General features: G+C 33.8%; 2 protein-coding genes across 5 annotated transcripts in view; both read left to right on the forward strand.

Annotated features, from left to right (window-relative positions):
* LOC149725734 (cubilin-like) overlaps positions 1–6,982 on the forward strand; it is a 59,350-nt gene extending 52,368 nt beyond the window's left edge. For all 3 annotated transcript variants that reach the window (XM_089890983.1, XM_089890984.1, XM_089890985.1), the window contains 11 exons: positions 27–141; positions 433–683; positions 977–1,158; positions 1,433–1,465; positions 1,537–1,578; positions 1,974–2,142; positions 4,996–5,068; positions 5,306–5,451; positions 5,822–5,927; positions 6,137–6,251; positions 6,785–6,982. In XM_089890983.1, coding sequence (XP_089747109.1) covers positions 27–141; positions 433–683; positions 977–1,158; positions 1,433–1,465; positions 1,537–1,578; positions 1,974–2,142; positions 4,996–5,068; positions 5,306–5,451; positions 5,822–5,927; positions 6,137–6,251; positions 6,785–6,816 — 1,264 coding nt within the window. In that variant the 3' untranslated portion in view covers positions 6,817–6,982. The remainder of the gene's footprint in view (positions 1–26; positions 142–432; positions 684–976; positions 1,159–1,432; positions 1,466–1,536; positions 1,579–1,973; positions 2,143–4,995; positions 5,069–5,305; positions 5,452–5,821; positions 5,928–6,136; positions 6,252–6,784) is intronic.
* A 2,875-nt stretch (positions 6,983–9,857) lies between these two features.
* On the forward strand, positions 9,858–18,538 carry LOC149725736 (procollagen galactosyltransferase 1-like). Of its 2 annotated transcripts, XM_089891018.1 has the most exons (13): positions 9,858–10,172; positions 10,791–10,901; positions 11,507–11,624; positions 11,931–12,065; positions 12,396–12,600; positions 12,771–12,890; positions 13,677–13,765; positions 14,548–14,654; positions 15,232–15,364; positions 16,581–16,708; positions 17,257–17,463; positions 18,021–18,106; positions 18,354–18,538. In XM_089891018.1, the coding sequence occupies exons 1-13, from the start codon at positions 9,904–9,906 to the stop codon at positions 18,428–18,430; spliced, it is 1,785 nt and encodes a 594-aa protein (XP_089747144.1). In that variant the 5' UTR covers positions 9,858–9,903; the 3' UTR covers positions 18,431–18,538. The 2 variants fall into 2 exon arrangements, with proteins under 2 accessions (XP_089747144.1, XP_089747145.1); XM_089891019.1 differs by lacking the exon at positions 12,771–12,890.
* The last annotated feature ends 585 nt before the right edge of the window (positions 18,539–19,123 follow it).

Here is a 19,123-nt window from a genome sequence, read left to right on the forward strand (position 1 = left end):
TTTATTAAAAAATGTTTTTTTTTTAGGACCAACATTCAACTTTATGACAAATGCATTGCTGCGGTTAATAAGGAATGTACACAAGGAAGTAAACCAACCATTGCGGACATAATTCCAATATATTTACGCCTAGCTCAATCAGTAAGTATTTTACTATTTATTTATTTATTTATCGTCGCATGGCGGGGCAATGACGTTTTTATAACCTGGGTGTTCTGTTTCATGCACCTCGTGCCAGCTTTTAAGTTATAAATGAATGTAACTTGTTTATCCTTTTTTTATTATGAAATTTATGAATGTGCATACTACAAAAAAGTATAATACTCCCCCCAAAAAAAATTTTTTACCTTTTCTAATTTTTGAACCCTGTACCTTTAACTGTCCAGCATTATACCAAAACCGCTACACTACTTAACGTCCCATTTTCTACAGGCGCTTGAAGAGGGAATCCGCAATTTTACGAACCGTTTTACTCCGAATTACGATTCCTTTTGTGTTCGTAGCAGCATAGGCGTCGAACGAGTTATTCGGCAAATGCAAACCAATTTTGATGTTTTAAGGCAAGCTGAAAACAGTTCAGCGCCTATTACTTGCAATTTTAGAGCCCTTACCTCAAGAAGTAATGAAATACTGGCTTTAATGAGACAAATGCTAACCACCAGTGATTCCAGTCAGTTTTGCAGGTTGGTTTTTGATCTGGAAACACTTTTTAAATTTTTTGAAATATTTTTTTTTGGAGATTTTTTGCTTTTTTTATTGTGTACTATGCACATGGTGTATTCATACACCTCATGCTCACTGTTGAGTTATAACATGGATGTCTTCTTATACACCAGACACACATGGTGTATTCATACACCTCATGCTTACTGTCAAAAAAAATAATTATTTTCCTATTTTTTAAAAATTTAGTTGATTAAAAAAAAATTATATAATTTTTTTAACTTAATTTATTAAAAAAAATAATTTTTTTCAGCTATTACACCAGTTATAACAATTTAATGAAAGAGCACACGAGGAATTTATGCAACTACAGTCGTGAAATAGAACAGCTTGGCATGGCTGGTTCTGAAGCCCAAAATTTCGTGATTTATTCCCAAAAATTGTTCAATTTGTTGCCATTATTATTAGGAGACCAGCAACTGCCAAAATGTTTGGGTAAGATTTTTGTTTTTTTGTCGTTTTTTAGTAAAATATAGTGGGGTGGGGAAAGATGGGACATCTTTTCATTCTATTTTTTCCTCCCATTTGGTAGTAAACAAAGAACATTAAAAGAATTATAAAACCGTATCCTCACGACTCCTATAGGCCGTAGTTAATTGTTTAAAACATGGTCAGGATATTTAAATGTTACGTGCTAAAGGTGTCCTATCTTACCCCACAGTACTATACCATTTTTGAATTTTTTACAAAACTTTTTTTTTTTTCACAGCTTTGAGCGCGATTGATATCGACTTAGATAATGGTAAGTGTTCCCTTTTTATTTTTGTGAATTTATTTTCCAGTAAAACAAAGATTAAACACTTTATTTCCCAGGCACACCGCGCAACACTAATTTCACCCAACCAGACGAAAACGGTAAAAAAAATGTTTTAAAATTTTTTAAATATTAATTTCAATTTTTTTTTAAGATTTTTTTATAGGAAAAAATATTTTGTTTCACAATGGAATTTGTATTAATTTTTTTTGCATTTAGGGTTTTTACCACTGAAAATAAATACTGTTGTTATACATTAAAGTAAACAAAAAAAGTTTATAATTTAAATAAAAAATTGTTATGTTTTATAATGAATATAAAAATAATAAAATTAATAAAAGTTATCACCCAAAAAGTTTTTAAAACATTAGAAAAACACTAACATTAATATTAAAAAGGTATATAATAAAAAAAGTATATTTTTTGTAAAAAAATAAATTTTTTTTAAATAAAAACAGTTTATTATGATAATTTTTTTAATATTATTTTTTTTTAGGCTGTTGGTCATACAATCTTGACTTAATGTTCCTATTGGACGGATCTGGATCTTTAAATACCCTGGATTTCGAAAATTCTATTGATTTTGTGAAGCAAATTGCCGCCACTTTTGACTTACGTCAAACGAAAATTGGAATAATGCAATTTTCACATTGGTTTAGAAACAGGTATAACATTTTTTTTTCAAATATATTTAAAGTGTTTATTTGTAATGAGTGAAATTTTTTGGCATAGCATAAAATGGCTTATTTTTTAGGTATAGTAGAGTGAAGTAAAATGGGACACTTATAGCAGATAATGTATTATCCAAATATCTTGATCGTGTTTTGAACAATTAAAAACAGACTATAGGAGTCGTGAGGATACGGTTTTACAATCTTTTAAACGTTCTTTGTTTACTACCAAATGGGCTAAAAAATTAAAAGAAAAGATGTCTCATCTTCCCCCAGCCTACCATATAACATGAAATAACTGACTTGTTTAGGCATTACATGAAATAACTGACTTGTTTAAACATTACATGAAATAACTGACTTGTTTAGGCATTACATGAAATAACTGACTTGTTTAGGCATTACATGAAATAACTGACTTGTTTAGGCATTACATGAAATAACTGACTTGTTTAGGCATTACATGAAATAACTGACTTGTTTAGGCATTACATGAAATAACTGACTTGTTTAGGCATTACATGAAATAACTGACTTGTTTAGGCATTACATGAAATAACTGACTTGTTTAGGCATTACATGAAATAACTGACTTGTTTAGGCATTACATGAAATAACTGACTTGTTTAGACATTACATGAAATAACTGACTTGTTTAGGCATTACATGAAATAACTGACTTGTTTAGGCATTACATGAAATAACTGACTTGTTTAGGCATTACATGAAATAACTGACTTGTTTAGGCATTACATGAAATAACTGACTTGTTTAGGCATTACATGAAATAACTGACTTGTTTAGGCATTACATGAAATAACTGACTTGTTTAGGCATTACATGAAATAACTGACTTGTTTAGGCATTACATGAAATAACTGACTTGTTTAGGCATTACATGAAATAACTGACTTGTTTAGACATTACATGAAATAACTGACTTGTTTAGGCATTACATGAAATAACTGACTTGTTTAGACATTACATGAAATAACTGACTTGTTTAGGCATTACATGAAATAACTGACTTGTTTAGGCATTACATGAAATAACTGACTTGTTTAGGCATTACATGAAATAACTGACTTGTTTAGGCATTACATGAAATAACTGACTTGTTTAGGCATTACATGAAATAACTGACTTGTTTAGACATTACATGAAATAACTGACTTGTTTAGGCATTACATGAAATAACTGACTTGTTTAGGCATTACATGAAATAACTGACTTGTTTAGGCATTACATGAAATAACTGACTTGTTTAGGCATTACATGAAATAACTGACTTGTTTAGGCATTACATGAAATAACTGACTTGTTTAGACATTACATGAAATAACTGACTTGTTTAGGCATTACATGAAATAACTGACTTGTTTAGGCATTACATGAAATAACTGACTTGTTTAGACATTACATGAAATAACTGACTTGTTTAGGCATTACATGAAATAACTGACTTGTTTAGGCATTACATGAAATAACTGACTTGTTTAGGCATTACATGAAATAACTGACTTGTTTAGGCATTACATGAAATAACTGACTTGTTTAGGCATTACATGAAATAACTGACTTGTTTAGACATTACATGAAATAACTGACTTGTTTAGGCATTACATGAAATAACTGACTTGTTTAGGCATTACATGAAATAACTGACTTGTTTAGGCATTACATGAAATAACTGACTTGTTTAGGCATTACATGAAATAACTGACTTGTTTAGGCATTACATGAAATAACTGACTTGTTTAGGCATTACATGAAATAACTGACTTGTTTAGGCATTACATGAAATAACTGACTTGTTTAGACATTACATGAAATAACTGACTTGTTTAGGCATTACATGAAATAACTGACTTGTTTAGGCATTACATGGAATAACTGACTTGTTTAGGCATTACATGAAATAACTGACTTGTTTAGGCATTACATGAAATAACTGACTTGTTTAGACATTACATGAAATAACTGACTTGTTTAGGCATTACATGAAATAACTGACTTGTTTAGACATTACATGAAATAACTGACTTGTTTGGGCATTACATGAAATAACTGACTTGTTTAGACATTACATGAAATAACTGACTTGTTTAGACATTACATGAAATAACTGACTTGTTTAGACATTACATGAAATAACTGACTTGTTTAGACATTACATGAAATAACTGACTTGTTTAGACATTACATGAAATAACTGACTTGTTTGGGCATTACATGAAATAACTGACTTGTTTAGACATTACATGAAATAACTGACTTGTTTGGGCATTACATGAAATAACTGACTTGTTTAGACATTACATGAAATAACTGACTTGTTTGGACATTACATGAAATAACTGACTTGTTTGGGCATTACATGAAATAACTGACTTGTTTAGGCATTACATGAAATAACTGACTTGTTTAGGCATTACATGAAATAACTGACTTGTTTAGGCATTACATGAAATAACTGACTTGTTTAGGCATTACATGAAATAACTGACTTGTTTAGGCATTACATGAAATAACTGACTTGTTTAGGCATTACATGGAATAACTGACTTGTTTAGGCATTACATGAAATAACTGACTTGTTTAGGCATTACATGAAATAACTGACTTGTTTAGACATTACATGAAATAACTGACTTGTTTAGGCATTACATGAAATAACTGACTTGTTTAGGCATTACATGAAATAACTGACTTGTTTAGACATTACATGAAATAACTGACTTGTTTAGGCATTACATGAAATAACTGACTTGTTTAGACATTACATGAAATAACTGACTTGTTTAGGCATTACATGAAATAACATATTTTATTCTTTATTTTTTACAGAGTAACATCAAGGCAAAATTACTTAAAGACTGAAATAGGACTGGGACGATATGCGTCACATATAAGATTTAACGTAAGTATAAACATTCTATTCTATATGGGTGAGGTCCTACAGTGAGGCATGTCATGGGACCTGAGATTTAGACCAGAGTTGGCCCATTACCCTAACATTGTATATGCACATTCTAATCTATATGGATAAGGTCCATTTTTAACGCGAAGTATTTTTAATACCCAGTATAAAATTTACCCAAAGTATTTTTAATACACAGTATTTATAAAATTTGACCAAAGTATTTTTACTGTACAGTTGGCAGCGGATAAAATCAGACACCATGGGTACACAACATACACGGCCCGTGCTATTAACCAAGCTGTAAGGGTTGATTTGGCTGGATCTGAGAGATTTGCTGACCCATGCACGAAAAAGGCAATTGTCATAGTTACAGATGGACCGTGAGTTTCGCCTTTTTCTATTTTCTCTCTTTTGAAAATTAAAAAAAAAACTTTTTTTTTCATTTTTGGCCTGTTCAAAAATTGCATAAAATAGATGTTTTAAAAAAAATGACTGACTTCTTCTTGACTTGTTTAGGCATTACATAAAATAACTTGCTAATTTATATAGTAAGGTGGGGGAAGATGGGACACCTTTTCATTCTATTTCTCGTCCCATTTGGTAGTAAACAAAGAGCATTTAAAGAATTATAAAACTGTATCCTCACGACTCCGTTGTTAATTGTTTAAAACACGATCAGGATATTCGGATATTATGTGCTAAAGGTGTCCTGTCTTCCCCCACCCTACTATACATTAAAATTTTGCACAGGGCAACAGACAGTACTCTTTTACTTGCAAATGCAAACGCAGCTAGACGACAAAACGTTGTTTTATTTGCTGTTGGCGTGAGAAGACACGCTATTACACAATTGCAGGTAAAAATTTCATATTTTTATGTTTTTCCCAAATTTCATTATGGTTTTATTATGAAAAATTTCTTTTGGGTAATTGTTACTAAATATTTTAATTGTTTTTTTATTTGATTTGAAAATGTTAGAAAAAATTGCAAAATGTATAAAAAGTTTCGTAATAAACTACTTTTTAGAAAAATTTATTGCAAATTTAACGAAATGCATTTTTACAGCAAATCGCGAGTGGGAATATTGGTAGCAACGAACGTGTATACACTGCTCAAGACTTTATCGGACTTCATGAATTAGTTCCAGTTGTCAGGGATGATTTACACAATCTATTATCTGGTAAGTGATTTTAAATTTAAACTAATGAAAGCAGTTACATACGTGGTAACTTGTAAGCGGGCACAAGGTGTATGAAACAGAACACCCGTGTTAATATAACGACTATCGTTTTCCAGCCATGCGAGGATAAAGCTAGTTTTTTAATCATAATTTTTTGTTTTAATATAACTTATTTATCCTCGCATGGCGGGGTAATGATAGTCGTTATAATTATAACACGGGTGTTCTGTTTCATACACCTAGTGCCTGCTTACAAGTTACCACTTATGTAACTTTGTAAGTGGTTGTTTTTTGTATAGCTGACAATTTAGACAACCCATTAGTGACCTCTGGGTTGAAGCAATTGCTGTTAAATGTCTTGTCCAAGGACACATACGCCAGTATCTTTAATCGTGTTTTAAAAAATTAAAAACGCTCTTTCAGAGTCGTGAGGATACGGTATATAATTCTGTAAATATTCTTTGTTTACTGGCAAATGGAACGAGAAAAGAGAACGAATCCCATCTTACCCCAAACTACTATACTTTTTTCAGATGGGACAATTTTTTCAGCCAGCGCGCCATAAGACGACAATTGCCACTTAGACGCAATCCGTTGGAATGACACACGTGTTCCAAAAATTGTACAAAGTTTTGTTCTGACTGCCATATAACCACAAGCATGTATTATTACATTGTAGTTACGTACGCGCATTTAATTTCGCTATAGAATAAAACAGCATTGTCATACAATTCTGGCGTTTTTTGCCTATTTTAAATGAATGAAGGAATGTAACTCGTTTATCTTCGCATGGCGGGGCAAAGACAGTCATTATAACACGGGTGTTCTGTTTAAAGCACCTCGTGCCCGCTTACGAGTTACCATATATGTAACTTTATGAGTGATTTTTCCGGGCGTTTTTTTATGTATGGATGATAATTTGGATAACCCATTAGTGACCACTGGGTTGGAGCAATTGCTGTTAACTGTCTTGCCCAAGGACACATACGCCCACAATGGTAGCAGCGACGAGCCTTGAACCCAGTACCTCTGGAAATGTAACTTGCGTGACTGGAAAACCACAGTCGTTATAACACGGGTGTTATAACTCGTGCCAGCTTGCGCATTAGTTTAAACGAATTATGAGTAAAATGCAATTAAAAAAGGTAAAAGTAGCAGTTTATCGACGTTTTATAACGCTATACAGTTGTGTAGTTTCTTAATGTATGGCCCAATAAAAACAGCCGTTTTGCTATTTTGCTTGGAGAGCATTAGTAAAATGCAATCCAAAAACGTGAAAAGTAGCAATATTTTCGTTTTATAATGCTATACAATTGTGTATTGCGGTAGAGAAAGATGGGACACCTTCATTATATTTTCTCGTCTCATTTGGTAGTAAACAAAATTATAAAACCGTATCCTCACGACTCTAATAGACCGCTGTTGATTGTTTAAAACACGATCAGGAAATTTGGATATTAAGAGCTAAAGGTGTCCCATCTCCCCCCACCTTACCATATAGTGTTCTAAATAAAGTTACAGCCCCAATAAAAAAAACAGCCGTTTCGATTCTCACTTTTGTACGTAAATAGCACAGGGACATACCCCTAGAGAGAACCTTTTTATTTCTTTCAAAAGCACTTTTTCTTTTGACCCATTTGCCAACGTGTCTGATGTCTGCAGCGCAAAGCGTCTAGACTGCACTCAATGTATCAACTGAACAGTTTTATACAGTTTAAAATTGTAGCAGAACGTTATACAGCCTTTTTTTAACGTAAATTTGTCCGTATAAAACTTTAACAGCACATAGTACAGTTTAAATGGGGTCCTACTAAAACACGCCCGGCGGGGCCCGGTGGAAAAAAATATACTAAACCACGCCCGGTGCGGGGCCCGGTGGGACCCGGCGAGGACCCGGTGTTACGAGTCATACTAAAACACGCCCGGTGGGGGGCCCGGTGAGTATTTCTTGAAAGGGGAGCTTTCCCTATGCAAGAGCCACCAAAATGCGTGTGTGAAACAGAACTTGTGAAAAAATTGGAAGATATTGTCTGTCTTTAAGGCATAAAGATGGCAATTTTCGGTGATAGAAATTACATTCTTGCTTCGCACGTCATCGCTGAAACAAAATGTGCATAGGAAATAAAACATGATGATGAAAATGGACACGTAATTCGCAAGTCCTTTAATTATCGTTCTGCTAAAACGGAAACAAACGTGGGATCGCGCTACTGAGGGCTTGTCCGAATACGTAAAAGCCTAACACGCTAACTAAAAGACACATCATGTCTAATATTTACATTTTTCGTTTTAAAAGTTACATTGTTCGTCTTTTAAAGTTTTTAATAATAAAACTTCGATCAAGTATAAGTGTATGTATAGTACTGTGGCCTAAGGTAGGACCCTTATAGCACATATAGTAGGGTGGGGTAAGATGGGACACCTTTTCATTCTGTTTTTTGTCCCATTTGGTAGTAAGCAAAGAACATTCAAAGAATTATAAAACTATATTCTTACGACTCCCATAGAACGTTGTTAATTGTTTAAAACACGAACAGAAAATTTGGATCTTATGTGCTAAAGGTGTCCCGTCTCCCCCCGTCCTACTATAATATTTAAATATCTTGATCGTGTTTTAAACAATTAACAACAGTCTATGGGAGTCGTGAGGACATAGTTTTAGAAATTCTTTGAATGTTCTTTGCTTACTACCAAATGGGACGAGAAATAGAATAAAAAGGTGTCTCATCTTACCCCACCCCCTATTAACCAAATTTAACGAATAAACTTTTGCTAAAAATACAGTTCATTATGTAAGTGTACAACGAAACAAACTTCGTACATCCATAATCAAAGTTAATTTTTAAAAAACTCAACTCGGGGGTCTCATTAGGCTAAAAATCTGAATACACGCATCACATTTTGGTGGATCTTGAATAGGGAAAGCTCCCTTTTCAAGAAATACTCACCGGGCCCCCCACCGGGCGTGTTTTAGTATGACTCGTAACACCGTGTCCCACCGGGCCCCACCGGGCCCCGCACCGGGCGTGTTTTAGTATATTTTTTTCCACCGGGCCCCGCCGGGCGTGTTTTAGTAGGACCGTTTAAATGTGTAATAGTGTTTTTATACGAAGCGAAAATTTAGCAACAATTTCTTAGTAGTGTTCTGTACAACTGTTACTGTATGACAGTGTATATATTATATGTAAGAGTCAAAATAAAAATATTACCAATATTTTTACTTTTTTTAAGTTATAATAAAAAGTTCGAATACTTTTGAAAGTTATAAATTTACTTTTTTTTAAAGTATAACACCTTTTTAAAGTTATAATTTTTTTGCAGTACTATGTATATAAACAACGAAATTTAAACAATTTTCAAGACTTTTTTAAGTTTTTAGAGTAATAATCTGCAGAAAATTTGTGTACATTATAATAGGCTACTAAAGTATTAATTAAAATTTTGAGAAAGTATATTTAACTCTATTTTTACCGTAAATTGGTAGGGTGGAACAATAAGCGTGGTTTAACAACTGTTGTTTTACCGTTACTATCCGCCTTTCGCTTTTGCAAACTCTCTTGTTCTTCGTTAATGTGACCGCAGAGACGAAAGAAATTTCATTCTTGTAATATATTTTCTTTTTTTCAGAGCGTTTAGTATTAGCGCTTTTGGTATGGTCTTATTACGGTACAAAATTATCGTTCTCTTTTTAAGCTACAATGTAATAACTGCCAAAGAGTACAGCTCTTTTAAAGAGACAGAAGAAAGGTTAAAAAATGAGTATTTTGTACCCGTCGAAAATTGGAAGTATTCTGAAGGCGCTGGCTGGCGTGAACCGACTGTTTTTGTCCCGATTTTTGTCCGAAATAAGGCACACGCACTGCCCTATTTTTTAAAGTGTCTGTATGACCTTAATTATCCTAAAAAGAGACTCTCACTTTGGTGAGTATAGTTTTTGTATATTTGTTTTGGTTTTTAGTTCGCTAGTGTTTGTATAACGCTTTTGACACTTTGTTGTAACTCGACAGTGAGCATGAGGTGTATGAATACACCATGTGTGTCTGGTGTATAAGAAGACACCTATGTTATAACTCGACAGTGAGCATGAGGTGTATGAATACACCATGTGTGTCTGGTGTATAAGAAGACACCCATGTTAAAACTCAACAGTGAACATGAGGTGTATGAATACGCAATGTGTGTCTGGTGTATAAGAAGACACCCATGTTATAACTCGTCAGTGAGCATGAGATGTATGAATACACCATGTGTGTCTGGTGTATAAGAAGACACCCATGTTATAACTCAACAGTGAACATGAGGTGTATGGATACACCATGTGTGTCTGGTGTATAAGAAGACACCTATGTTATAACTCGACAGTGAGCATGAGGTGTATGAATACACCATGTGTGTCTGGTGTATAAGAAGACACCCATGTTAAAACTCAACAGTGAACATGAGGTGTATGAATACGCAATGTGTGTCTGGTGTATAAGAAGACACTCATGTTATAACTCGACAGTGAGCATGAGCTTTTCTATCTTATTTTTTAAACAGGATAGTAACTGACCACAACAGTGACAACTCTTCACAAATTCTGGAAAAATGGACAAACACGGTAAAACACGAGTATCATGACTTGGTTTTTGAAAAACCAGATACGGAATGGTAACTACAATACCTAATTTTATTTTATATGTAAAAATTTTCAGGTATATATATAGCAGAGTGGGAGAAGGTGAGACACATTTAGCACATAATATCCAAATATCCTGATCGTGTTTTAAACAATTAACAACAGTCTATGGAAGTCGTGAGGATACGGTTTTATAAATCTTTAAATGTTCTTTGTTTACTACTAAATGGCACAAGAAAATAGAGTAAAAAGGTGACCCATCGTCCCCCACCCTACTATATATATAAATATTTTTGTACAAATATTTTATATTTATAATTAGTATATATGTATGCTAAAAAGGGTAATTTTTATTTGCCCGATTAAAACCTGCTGCATTAAATTAATGTGAATGAATTTTATTCATCCTCGCTTGGCAGGGCAACAATAGTCGTTATAACATGGGTGTTTTGTTTTATACACCTCGTGCCCAGTGACAAGTTACCATATATGTAACTTTGTAGGTGATTTTTTATATGGTTTAATAATTTAAACAACCCATCAGTGACCGCTGGGTTGTAGCGATTGCCATTAAGTGTCTAGCCCAAGAACACACAGCGCTAGACAAAATTTGTCTCTTTAATAATTTTTTTACTAGGTTCTATAAAGAACAAAAAGGCAATTTACACTGGCCTGAAGAAAGACATATCAAAATGCTGCAACTAAGACAGCAGGCATTAGAAAAAGCCAGAAAAATGTGGTCTGATTTTATACTGGTAATTTTGCTGTTAATTTTATGTAACTTACTTTATTCTCACGTGGCAGGAAAAGGACAGTCGTTATAACACAGGTGTTCTGTTTCATACACAACATAATATCCTGATCGTGTTTTAAACAATCAACAACGGTCTATGTAAATCGTGAGGACACAGTTATATAATTCTTTGAATGTCCCTTGTTTACTACCAAATGAGACAAAAAAATACAATGAGAAAGTGTCCCAATTTTCCCACCCTACTATATATATACATACACATATAGGCCTATATATATATATATATATATACAATTTTTTTTTTCAGTACCTAGACGCTGATAATATGCTAATAAATCCACATACGTTACAACATCTAATATCAAGGGATTTGACTATTGTAGCTCCAATGCTGACCACCATAGCAAGTTATGCTAATTTCTGGGCAGACCAAGATGAAAATGTAAGTATTTTTTGCGTTTAGAAGTATTCATACACCTCATGCTCACTGTCGAGTTATAACTAGGGTGTCTTCTTATACACCAGACACACATGTTGTATTCATACACCTCATGCTCACTGTTGAGTTATAACACGGGTGTCTTCTTATACACCAGACACACATGGTGTATTCATACACCTCATGCTCACTGTTGAGTTATAACACGGGTGTCTTCTTATACACCAGACACACAAATTTATCCATACACCTCATGCTCACTGTCAAGTAAAAAATAACTCCTATTATTTCTTACACATAAAAAAAATTACATAATTAAAAAAAATTTTTTAGGGCTACTATAAAAGAGCTGACAACTACTTTGAAATTCGTAATCGAGAAACTGTAGGTGTTTTCGAGGTGCCGATGGTACATTCTACATTCTTAGTCAATTTAGTGGCAAGAAAATCACGTAAATTGCGGTTTTGGCCGTTACACGAAGACTACTATCTTTTGGTAGATGATATAATAGTGTTTTCGATTCATGCTAAATTAGCAGGTAAAATTATTGTTTTTCTTTTTTTTTTTAGAAATTTTGGGTGTTTTTATATATTTTGGGACTGGATGTACACCTCATGCTCACTGTCGAGTTATAACATAAGTGTATTCTTATACACCAGACACACATGTTGTATTTATACACCCATATAAAATGTTGTATTTTTTCAGATATACCATTATATATCGACAACACACATATATATGGGTGTATGCCAATACCATTAAAACACGATCAATCGCTAAGAGAAGAAGTTGAAACATTCACCCATTTTATAATGGAAATTATGAGTAAGTTTTTTTCAAATTTTTTTTATTAACAATTTGTATTTTAAAATAATTTCAGACAATTTCTTATAAAAAATTTTGTGTTTTTTTATAATTACTGTTTTTTATTTTATTTTGTTTATGTTAAATGCTCGCTGTTAAGTTTACCTATTTGTGTCTTCTTATACACCAGACACACATGGTGTATTCATACACCTCATGCTCACTGTCGAGTTATAGCATGGGTGTCTTCTTATACACCAGACACACATAGTGTATTCATACACCTCATGCTCACTGTTGAGTTATAACATGAGTGTCTTCTTATACACCAGACACACATGGTGTATTCATACACCTCATGCTCACTGTTGAGTTATAGCATGGGTGTCTTCTTATACACCAGACACACATAGTGTATTCATACACCTCATGCTCACTGTTGAGTTATAACATGGGTGTCTTCTTATACACCAGACACATATGGTGTATTCATACACCTCATGCTCACTGTTGAGTTATAGCATGGGTGTCTTCTTATACACCAGACACACATAGTGTATTCATACACCTCATGCTCACTGTTGAGTTATAACATGGGTGTCTTCTTATACACCAGACACACATGGTGTATTCATACACCTCATGCTCACTGTTGAGTTATAACATGGGTGTCTTCTTATACACCAGACACACATAGTGTATTCATACACCTCATGCTCACTGTAAAAATTAAAAAAAAAATTTAATGGCAACACTGTGGAGTAAATTAAAAGCGCAACACTGCAATATACTATTTCTATTTTACAGCTGAGCCACCTGTTGGAATAGGAATTGAAATTCAACCAGTGGATTATTTAAAACCAGTGTTTCACAATACAAGTTTGGGATTTGATAAGGTAATGAATGAATGAAACTTATTTATCCTCGCATAGAGGGAAAACGACAGTCGTTATAACACGGGTGTTCTGTTTCATACACCTTGTGCCCCTTTATTTGTTACCACGTATGTAACTTTGTGGGTGATTGTTTTCTGGTTGAATGAATGCAACTTATTTATCCTCGCGTGGCGGGGCAACAACAGTCGTTATAACACAGGTGTTCTGTTTCATACACCTTGTGCCCGCTTATATGTTACCTCGTATGTAACTTTGCGGGTGATTATTTTCTGGTTGAATGACTGTAACTTATTTATCCTTGCATGGCTGGTAAACGTCAGTCGTTATAGCACGGGTGTTCTGTTTCATACCCCTCGTGCCCGCTTATTTGTTACAACGTATGCAACTTTGCGGGTGATTATTTATTTATTTTCTGGTTGAATGAATGTAACTTATTTATCCTTGCATGGCTGGTAAACGACAGTCGTTATAGCACGGGTGTTCTGTTTCATACCCCTCGTGCCCGCTTATATGTTACCTCGTATGTAACTTTGTGGGTGATTGTTTTTGTCTTGTAATTATAACATTAATAGTGGGTTTTAACAACTGTCGTTTTGCTACTAATTTCCTTCGTTTTGTTGTTTATAATTATTATGATCTTCACTACTGTTTTCAAATAATAAATTCATTTTTTTTGTGTTATTTGTTAAACACCTTTCAAACAAAATTTAGACTTTCTTTAAAAAAATTATCATTAAAAAAATATTAGGTTTTATTTTTTTAGAAAAACAAACTTTTTTTAGATTTTTATGATCAATTTGGAAAGAAGGGAAGACAGATACTACAGAATGTCTAAAGCTCTTGAATTGCAAGGAATTGAGTTTACACACTTTAAAGCTGTGGACAGCAAGTAAATTTTTTTATTTAATTTTTTTTTTGCATAAATTACCGTTTCGTAAATTTTAGGGTTTGTGGCCCTTTTAGAGACACTTAACACTCATGGCCCCCTGTTTCGTTAATAAATAAGCATTGCTCCAACCCAGTGGTCACTAAGCACCCTGGGTGTTGGGGTAATGGGCCAACTCTGACCTAAATCTCAGGTCCCATGGCATGACTCACTGTAGGACCTCACCCATATAGAATAGAACGTGCATATACAATGTTGAGGTAATGGAACAACTCTGGTCTAAATCTCAGGTCCCATAGCATGCCCTGCTGTAGGACCTCACCCGTATAGAACTCCTATAAAAAAGTTAATTTAATACAATATACTTTTGGTTTACTACAGTAATAAAATATAGTGGTCACTAATAGGCTATCCAAATTGCCGGTCATACAGAAAAAAAACTCACAAGTTACATACTTGGTAACAAATAAGCGGGCACGAGGTGTATGAAACAAAACACCCGTGTTATAACAACTATCATTACCCTACCACAACCACAAGTATAAACAAGTTACATTCATTCATTCATTTATTCATACAGGACTTTAAACACAACGTATTTGAAACACATGGGAATCGACATGTTGCCTGGTTATGTAGATCCTTATAGAGAACGAACTTTAACTCGTGGGGAAATTGGCTGTTTTCTGTCTCACTACTTTATTTGGCAAGAGGTACGTTTGGTTTCTTGACAGTGAGCATGAGGTGTATGAATACACCATGTGTGGCTGGTGTATAAGAAGACACCCATGTTATAACTCGACAGTGAGCATGAGGTGTATGAATACACCATGTGTGTCTGGTGTATAAGACGACACCCATGTTATAACTTAACAGTGAGCATGAGGTGTATGAATACACCATGTGTGTCTGGTGTATAAGAAGACACCCATGTTATAACTTAACAGTGAGCACGAGGTGTATGAATACACCATATGTGTCTGGTGTATAAGAAGACACCCGTGTTATAACTCAACAGTGAGCATGAGGTGCATGAATACACCATGTGTGTCTGGTGTATAAGACGACACCCATGTTATAACTTAACAGTGAGCATGAGGTGTATGAATACACCATGTGTGTCTGGTGTATAAGACGACACCCATGTTATAACTCAACAGTGAGCATGAGTTGTATGAATACACCATGTGTGTCTGGTGTATAAGACGACACCCATGTTATAACTTAACAGTGAGCATGAGGTGTATGAATACACCATGTGTGTCTGGTGTATAAGAAGACAGTCGTTTTATAACTCACCAGTGAGCATGAGGTGTATGAATACACCATGTGTGGCTGGTGTATAAGAAGACACCCATGTTATAACTTAACAGTGAGCATGAGGTGTATGAATACACCATGTGTGTCTGGTGTATAAGACGACACCCATGTTATAACTTAACAGTGAGCATGAGGTGTATGAATACACCATGTGTGTCTGGTGTATAAGAAGACAGTCGTTTTATAACTCACCAGTGAGCATGAGGTGTATGAATACACCATGTGTGTCTGGTGTATAAGAAGACACCCATGTTATAACTTGACAGTGAGCATAAGGTGTATGAATACACCATGTGTGTCTGGTGTATAAGACGACACCCATGTTATAACTTAACAGTGAGAATGAGTATTAATAGGGTGTAGTAAGATAGTTCATGTTTTCGTTCAATTTTCTCGTCCCATTTAGTAATAAACAAAGAATATTTACAGAATTATATAACCGTATACTCACAACTTCTAAAAAAGCAATGTTAATTGTTTAAAACAATTAGAAAACATATGATTTTGGTGCTAATGGTATCCATTTTACCTACCCACAATATTATAACAATTGATTTTCATTTCCATTACAAAAAAATATTTTTAAATTTTTTTAAATTTTTTTTACAGGTGGTTAAAAATAAATTGGACCAAGTTATTGTTTTTGAGGATGATTTAAGATTTGAGATTTCTTTTAATAGAAGATTGAAAAATGTCATGGAAGAAATTGAAGATGCAAAATTGGAATGGGATTTAATGTAACTTTATTTGTAAATTTTTTATGTTTAATTTACCATGAAAAATGGTATTATTTTTTTTTAAATTAATAATTTTTTAAGTATAACTTGACAGTGAGCATTAGGTGTATGAATACACCATGTGTGTCTGGTGTATAAGAAGTCACTCATATTATTACTTGACAGTGAGCATGAGGTGTATGAATAAAAAACACCCATGTTATAACTCAACAGTGAGCATGAGGTGTATAAATACACCATGTGTGCCTGGTGTATAAGAAGACACCCATGTTATAACTCAACAGTGAGCATTAGGTGTATGAATACACCATGTGTGTCTGGTGTATAAGAAGACACTCATGTTATAACTCAACAGTGAGCATGAGGTGTATGAATACACCATGTGTGTCTGGTGTATAAGAAGACACCCATATTATAACTTGACAGTGAGCATGAGGTGTATGAATACACCTTGTGTATCTAAAACTTAAGAAAACACTCATGTTATATAAACACTAAAAAACTACCAATACCACATATATTATCATACAACAAGAAAATCTTTTTAGATATATCGGCCGAAAACGAATGCAGATAAAAGAACCAGAAAAATCTGTTCCAGACTGCCCCCTTTTAGTTGAGGCAGACTATTCATACTGGACACTTGCGTACATTTTGTCCAATTCTGGTGCTCAAAAACTACTTGCTGGCAAGCCCCTACATAGAATGGTGCCAGTCGATGAATATCTGCCCATTATGTTCAACAAACACCCAATGTAAGTATGTAGTTTTATAATATAATATAGTAAGGTGGGGGTAGATGGGACATCTTTTTTTCCATTTTCCCGTTTGGTAGTAAACAAAGGATTTTAAAACCGTATCCTCACGACTCCTATACATCGTTGTTAATTGTTTAGAACGCGATCAGGATATTTGGATATTATGTGCTAAAGGTGTTCCGCCTTTTCCCACCCTACTGTAAATAGGGTATATTTATATAGACGTCCTTCATTGCCTAATTTGGTAGTAAACAAAGAATATTTACAGAATTATATAACCGTATCCTTACGACTCTAAAAGAGTGTTGTTAGTTGTTAAAAACATAAAACATAGAATTTATGTTCTAACGGGATCTTACCCCACAGTACTTTATAGGATATCAGTGTATATTTGACTATAGTTAAATATACTTTTCGAGCAATACATGTAGCTAAGTTATAATTTTACTAAAAATTTTAGATATTTTGCTCATTTTCCAAGTACTTGTTTAATTTGCTACAATATTTTAAAAAAATTTTTGTTTTCAATTTTTTTTATTTAATTTTCATTTTAGAGAAAAATATATGACGCCTTTTGAGAAAAGAGATCTAAAAGCATTTTCAGTGAATCCTTTATTGATATACCCAACTCATTACACAGGTATCGGTATATATGTCTGGCGTAGTGGTTAGCGCGCCTGCCTCTAACCCAGAGGTAATAGGTTCAAGGCTCGTCGCTGCTACCTTTGTGTAAAAAAAGTAATAATATTCACTTTCAAAAGTAACATACATGTAACACGTAAGCGGGCACAAGGTGTATGAAACAAAACACCGGTATTATAACGACTGTCATTGCACTGCCATTTGAGGATAAACAAGTTACATTCATTCAATCATAATTTTTACAGGTCAAATTAACTACTTTAGTGACACAGAAACGTCTTCAATTTGGGAAGACGTCCATGCCAGCAAAGAAGAATTATAAATACCTGTATTCAATTCAGTATTGCAGTTAATCATATGCAGTAAAATCATGACATTTTCAAGGCATGTTTTTCATACCCGCTTTTTTAATAAACTCTTAGACAAATAAGTGATTTATTGTTCTTATATTAACTAGTTGTATATATAATGTGTTAGAAAGATATATATATATTTTGACTGTCGTTGTCATTTAGGCGAAATATTTATATTTTATTGTTAAATTGGTTGGACTTGATTTTTGTCTGTTACGTTTTCGTAGCACCAGATCCTTACTCTATTTCTTTACAAGAATCGTTCAACTCTATGAACACCATATCAGGGTCGAATTCGCGAAATTTATGATAGTTAAAATATTTTGTGGTCGCGGTATCCATCTTACCACACAGTACTATACGTTTAAATGGCAAAAATGTAGAGAATTTTAGCAGCTGACCAGCGTGCATGCGGTGTAAGACCTTGCACTTTACGAGGATAGTAAACGAAGCAGAAATCATGTAATTTAATGAACAAAGCGAAAGAAATCGACAGCAAAACACAGTTGTTGGAAAACGTTGGTTAAAAGACGCTATCAATAAAAGATGTTAGAAAAAGCGTTGGTTAAAAGTCTGGTTAATAAGCTTATTATTTCAACCAAGTAGAGACGGAAATCAACAGCAAGGTGTGGGAAAAAGCGTCAGTCAAAGAACGTGGCTGT

Source organism: Ciona robusta, chromosome 13 (assembly GCF_009617815.1).
Source record: "Ciona robusta chromosome 13, ASM961781v2".
In the NCBI taxonomy this organism is placed as follows: Eukaryota; Metazoa; Chordata; class Ascidiacea; order Phlebobranchia; family Cionidae; genus Ciona; species Ciona robusta.

What these genes read in the sequence shown, in the direction of transcription:
- LOC149725736 (XM_089891018.1), top strand. Translation starts at nt 9,904, where the DNA reads ATGGTCTTATTACGGTACAAAATTATCGTTCTCTTTTTAAGCTACAAT. An exon ending in AAAAAGAGACTCTCACTTTG is followed by an intron (nt 10,173 to 10,790) that starts GTGAGTATAGTT and finishes TTTTTTAAACAG; the next exon opens with GATAGTAACTGACCACAACA. An exon ending in TTTAAAGCTGTGGACAGCAA is followed by an intron (nt 14,655 to 15,231) that starts GTAAATTTTTTT and finishes TTATTCATACAG; the next exon opens with GACTTTAAACACAACGTATT.